Source organism: Brachyhypopomus gauderio, unplaced genomic scaffold (assembly GCF_052324685.1).
Source record: "Brachyhypopomus gauderio isolate BG-103 unplaced genomic scaffold, BGAUD_0.2 sc63, whole genome shotgun sequence".
NCBI classification, from domain to species: domain Eukaryota; kingdom Metazoa; phylum Chordata; class Actinopteri; order Gymnotiformes; family Hypopomidae; genus Brachyhypopomus; species Brachyhypopomus gauderio.
Genome location: NW_027506884.1, coordinates 1,108,819 through 1,114,818, shown reverse-complemented (window position 1 = coordinate 1,114,818; position 6,000 = coordinate 1,108,819). Strand labels below are relative to the sequence as shown.

Here is a 6,000-nt window from a genome sequence, read left to right as displayed (position 1 = left end):
ACACACACACACACACACACACACACACACACACACACACACACACACTGAGCAAACAGAAGGACGATGAAAAATCCAGCTGATTTGTCTCCATAGTAACAGCAATGGAGGTGGCAGAGGTGGGATAGTGTGTGTGTGTGTGTGTGTGTGTGTGTGTGTGTGTGTGTGTGTGTGTGTGTGTGTGTGTGTGTGTGTGTGTGTGAGCGAAAGAGAGAGAGCGAATGGGAGGGAGGCACCTTTATGTACAGATCTGAGCGTGTTGTTAAAGAGCCTTTCATCAGTTCATTATTCTGCACCTGAAGAGTGTGTACTGGCCCCATGAGGTCCACTTCACACATTCACCTTCACTGATACTGAGTTCTCATTTCAACATGATACCACATGTTGTGATATGCACTCCTGACCCAAACCGTCTTCCTGAACTTCCACTTGAATGATACATCCCATATAAATCACACGTATACATCCCATATAAATCACACGTATACATCCCATACAAGCACTCAGTCTCCCACGACTGAATGGAGGTTTGACACAGGCGTATTTCAGGGGTCTCTGCTGTACAGTTTGTTTATAGTGCTACTGTTCTAATGCTTCATTAGACCTGTTTCACTGCTAACCTTACTACGTAGTGTCAATCAGATGAGAGTGGGTTGTTTTGACTTTTGAGACTTGACTCCTGTCATGGTTTCTGCTACCTCAGAGAAAAAAACAACCTTGCTATCATGGGCAGTCGTGGCCTGGCGGTTAGGGAACTGGTCTTGTGACCGGAGGGTCGTGGGTTCGATTCCCAGACCTGAGGCCATGACTGAGGTGCCCCTGAGCAAGGCCCTTAACCCTCAATTGCTCACTTGTATAAAAATGTAAGTCGCTCTGGATAAGGGCGTCTGCCAAATGCTGTAAATGTACATCATCATCATCATGAGAGCCATTAGGCCTGCCGGTCTGGTTTTCTGCGTAGCTGCTTGGTGACTATTTCTGACTATGCCTGTAGCACCTATTGATTTTATGCCTGTTTCAGCCCTGCCACCTGTAGGATTGTCCAATACTCACATCCCATGTGCATCAACACTAGGCTACATGTCTGGAAACGGCTGGTTTTTGCATTTGTGCATGCACGAGCACACTGGATCACACTGGATCACACTGGTTCACACTGGTTCCCAGCCTCTCAGCCCTCACTGAACCAGCCCCTCATGCTGGATCCCAGAGGCTCAGCCTTTGCTGCTGCTGCCCCTCACACTGGATCCCAGTCACGCGGCGCCTCACACTGGATCCCAGTCACGCGGCCCCTCACACTGGATCTCAGTCACGCGGCCCCTCACACTGGATCCCAGTCACGCGGCGCCTCACACTGGATCCCAGTCACGCTACCCCTCACACTGGATCTCAGTCACGCTGCCCCTCACACTGGATCCCAGTCACGCGGCCCCTCACACTGGATCTCAGTCACGCGGCCCCTCACACTGGATCTCAGTCACGCTGCCCCTCACACTGGATCCCAGTCACGCGGCCCCTCACACTGGATCTCTGTCACGCGGCCCCTCACACTGGATCTCAGTCACGCTGCCCCTCACACTGGATCTCTGTCACGCTGCCCCTCACACTGGATCCCAGTCACGCGGCCCCTCACACTGGATCTCTGTCACGCTGCCCCTCACACTGGATCTCAGTCACGCTGCCCCTCACACTCCAGCAGCTACATGCACCAACACCTCCTCCACCCCAGAGTGAGGGGCAACACCGCACTGAACTGAAACCTTTGCCAGCGTTCTGGCTACACTTGGCTGCACATTTTGAAGCCAAGATAACATTCACAGGAATGGCGTAAGCAGCTCTGCATTGCCTGTTAAGTAAATAAATGGTGCCATATTCAGTCAGGCTAACTCCCCCGCAATGTTTAATGAACACTTTGACTTTACTGTGTAATAACACAGCATCTCTAATTGTGTTTCACAGGGCCTCCAAACCTCATTATAAGGCCTTTGATTACTGGTTGTGTACAGTGATTATTCATCAGCGCGACAACTACAAATCCCCTGGAAGTGTAACAATGAGACACTGGGATTCAGCGTGCATTGGGTCCTCCATGTCCAGAGGTTCTGAGGGTCCCACCAGACTCACCAGTCCCACCAGTCTCACCAGTCCCACCAGACTCACCAGTCCCACCAGTCTCACCAGACTCACCAGTCCCACCAGACTCACCAATCCCACCAGTCTCACCAGTCACACCAGTCACACCAGTCCCACCAGTCTCACCAGTCTCACCAGTCTCATCAATCCCACCAGACTCACCAGTCTCACCAGTCCCACCAGACTCACCAGTCCCACCAGTCACACCAGTCTCACCAGTCTCACCAGTCCCACCAGACTCACCAGTCTCACCAGTCCCACCAGACTCACCAGTCTCACCAGTCCCACCAGACTCACCAGTCCCACCAGACTCACAAGTCTCACCAGCAGCGTCTTTTGTTGAACGGATATTTTGCCTCTTTCTGCTAACAGACTCATGATCTCTTCCTGCATAATTTCAGATAAGATTGACAGCGTAATTAAAGATGCAACAGAAGGTCCTACAGTGTAGTCCATAATAACACAGGAACACCGGCTGAGGCTCACAGTACGCTGCGTGTGGAAACAGCAAAGGTGAGGAGCAGGCTGCCTCTGAGAAGGATATAGTAAAGACTACTGAGGCCATTACGATCCATGCAATCTCCCCCTAAAGCCACCTGTGGGTGAGAATTTACGCCTGGCCCTGAAACATCCTGGTGTCATTTTGTCCCACACTGAGGTGGAGAGGCCAGCCCAGCGTCTGTCTACTTACCTCCACAAATAGGAAGCAGGGCAGGATGGAGGTGCTGGTCTTCACACCAGCCTTCTCCTCCACCGCCATGTTGGGTCTGTCTTCCTTGTTCCCTTCTACTTCTTATACCTGCAAGAAAGAGAGTAGATGGCTTAGCCTGAGACCACCACAGCTCTCCGCACAGATCTCAGCACAGATCTCAGCACAGCTCTCAGCACAGCTCTCAGCACAGATCTCAGCACAGCTCTCAGCACAGATCTCAGCACAGGTATCAACACAAGTCTCAATACAGCTCACAACAAAGCTCTCAGTACAGCTCACAGCTCTCAGCACAAGTCTCAAAGCTCTCAGCACGTGTCTCAACACAATTCTCATAGATCTCAGTGCAGGTCTGAACTGCCCAGCAACACACTAAATCACTACATACACACAGGCCTCTAATATTCTCTTATTCACCACCTCCACGGCTTTAGAACAAAATTACACACCTAATTCTGTGATCCAGGTATATAGTGAAGTGTTTGAGGGAACTAACACCTTACTAACAAACTGTAAACACAATTCTAGCAAACTGTAAACACCACACTGCCAAACCTCAAACACCATAAAGCCTTACTGTCTTTCATTGCCTTTTTAACATTGTACATGAATGAACATGAAGTCTAATCTTTTGCCAGTCTGCAAAGTTTGTGGTCGATCTGTGGTCAGTAACACACGAGGCTGAATGACGTGTGTCTGTTGAACACGCGTGGCGAGGGTATGTGGCAGCTGTCAGAGCACCGTGTAGAAAAACGGAGAAGAGCACATGTGGGCAGAAGATGGTCCAAATGACAGAAGAAGAGAAGGGAATCATAATATCACCCTGCTGCCTTTCCTGAGGTCATGGGTCATGACCTGGAGGCTGCTTCAAAGGCAGGGTCTTTGTAGTCCTGACTGGTCACAAAGAATATCTGAGCATTGCAATTGAAGAAACAAGCTAAAATGAAGAAATAATTAAATAAGCACTAAATGTAAACAAGTCAGCACATGACATAATTCACTGGAGGTTTGGTGAGAGCAATCTAAGAGCAGTTCATATCAGTTCATATCAGTTCATATCAGTTTGATATCAGCAATAGAAACTCGGGTAGCATCTTTTTTCCAAACTAGACAAATACCAATGCAACTAAACTTTATTGTATATATGTGTGTGTGTGTGTGTGTGTGAGAGAGTGTGTGTGTGTCCAGATAGGTATCTGATCTGAAGGGACCAGTGATGCATTGAATCTGCATTTTCATTCATAACCACAACTACAACCCTAAACCTGCATTATCATCCTGTACCACAACGAAACAAATGAGTGTGAGGGTGAGGGTGAAAGTGAGGGTTATGGTGAGTGTGAGGGTGAAAGTGAGTGTGAGGGTTATGGTGAGTGTGAGGGTGAAAGTGAGTGTGAGGGTGAAAGTGAGTGTGAGGGTTATGGTGAGTGTGAGGGTTATGGTGAGTGTGAGGGTTATGGTGAGTGTGAGGGTGAAAGTGAGTGTGAGGGTGAAAGTGAGTGTGAGGGTGAAAGTGAGTGTGAGGGTTATGGTGAGTGTGAGGGTGAAAGTGAGTGTGAGGGTTATGGTGAGTGTGAGGGTGAAAGTGAGTGTGAGGGTGAAAGTGAGTGTGATGGTGAGGGTGAGGGTGAGTGCGATGGTGTGAGCAAGAGGAAGACTGCTTGATCCAAGTCCTCTACATAGCACTCCCTACCATCACTATTAATCTTAGTATTTTCTCCTGCACACAGAGAGATGCAGACTGACTCTATGTACCACGTCCTTTACCACAGGTACTTTACAATCTTCCTCTCTGCACTCTGTCCCTCCACACTTATACATCTCATTCTGTCAAAGTGAAAGAGTGATCCAGGCTCCCGCCAGCTCGGGGTGTTCAGAGTCCCGCACTGGGGGTCGTGTTTGTGCAGGACTCCTGCTGGGTTGCTTCTGCCTTCTGATCAGAGAATGTTGTCTGCCATAGCACAATAAAAATCACATTTATCATACTCCCAGCCCTAGCAACACACACACACACACATACAGCTACACACCCCGGTCCTCAGCATGACAAACCCAGCTATTAATAGGGGTTTAGAGAGAAAATGAGAAAATAACAGAGAGAGAGAACCCTTAATGGGATTTTGCCATGCAGGGTAATTAGAACTAGCGTTTGGGGAATACCCTCTCCTTCCTTCTCTCGTTCTAACCCTTTCCTCGTCCTACTGCAAATACCATTTTAAAATACCAAACACACATTTACAAACACTCACATTATTCATGCAGATTAAGGTGCATTGTCTTCATTATACTCATTCAACACGGCCACAAAGCCACTGGCTACTATTCTGAATGGCGCAGTACATACATGCACACACACACACACACACACACACACACACACACACACACACACACACACACACACACACACACACACACACACACACACACACACACACACACACATCCACAGCCTCCTCACCTCATGCACCCTGATGATGTGATGAGATTCCTATGCAGTAGCCATGTTGAAGAAGAGTCTCACCACACAGCTCCCGCACCGACTCCAGCTCTCACACTGAATCTTTACTCGCTTGTCTCCTCCTCTCTCTCTCTCTCTCTCTCTCTCTCTCTCTCTCTCTCTCTCTCACTCTCACTCTCTCTCTCCCCTCCTCCTCTCCTCTGCCCACACAACCTGCTACTGACAGACAGGGGCTCCCGCAGCAGAAGGACGAGTGTGCTCCCCCCTTCCCTAACCTCACGCCACGTAGCCACACATCACGTTGGAGTGTGTCACACACCACCCTGTCTCCGCTCCACCTCCCTGTCTCCTCTCCACCACCCTGTCTCCTCTCCACCACCCTGTCTCCTCTCCACCTCCCTGTCTCTGCTCCACCACCCTGTCTCTGCTCCACCTCCCTGTCTCCTCTCCACCACCCTGTCTCTGCTCCACCACCCTGTCTCTGCTCCACCTCCCTGTCTCCTCTCCACCACCCTGTCTCCGCTCCACCACCCTGTCTCCTCTCCACCACCCTGTCTCTGCTCCACCACCCTGTCTCCTCTCCACCTCCCTGTCTCTGCTCCACCTCCCTGTCTCCTCTCCACCACCCTGTCTCTGCTCCACCACCCTGTCTCCTCTCCACCACCCTGTCTCCTCTCCACCACCCTGTCTCCTCTCC

General features: G+C 50.0%; 1 protein-coding gene across 2 annotated transcripts in view; it reads right to left on the bottom strand.

Moving 5' to 3' along the window:
* Nucleotides 1-6,000, bottom strand: part of plppr2a (phospholipid phosphatase related 2a) — a 137,474-nt gene that overhangs the window by 30,588 nt on the left and 100,886 nt on the right. Inside the window, exons 1-2 of one of the 2 annotated variants that reach the window (XM_076988736.1) lie at nucleotides 5,304-5,579; nucleotides 2,825-2,932 (exon numbers count right to left, since the gene is read on the bottom strand). In XM_076988736.1, the coding sequence (XP_076844851.1) occupies nucleotides 2,825-2,893 (69 nt within the window). In that variant the 5' untranslated portion in view covers nucleotides 2,894-2,932; nucleotides 5,304-5,579. Of the gene's footprint in view, nucleotides 1-2,824; nucleotides 2,933-5,303; nucleotides 5,580-6,000 lie in introns of those variants that run through there. The other variant, XM_076988737.1, reaches the window with a different exon arrangement.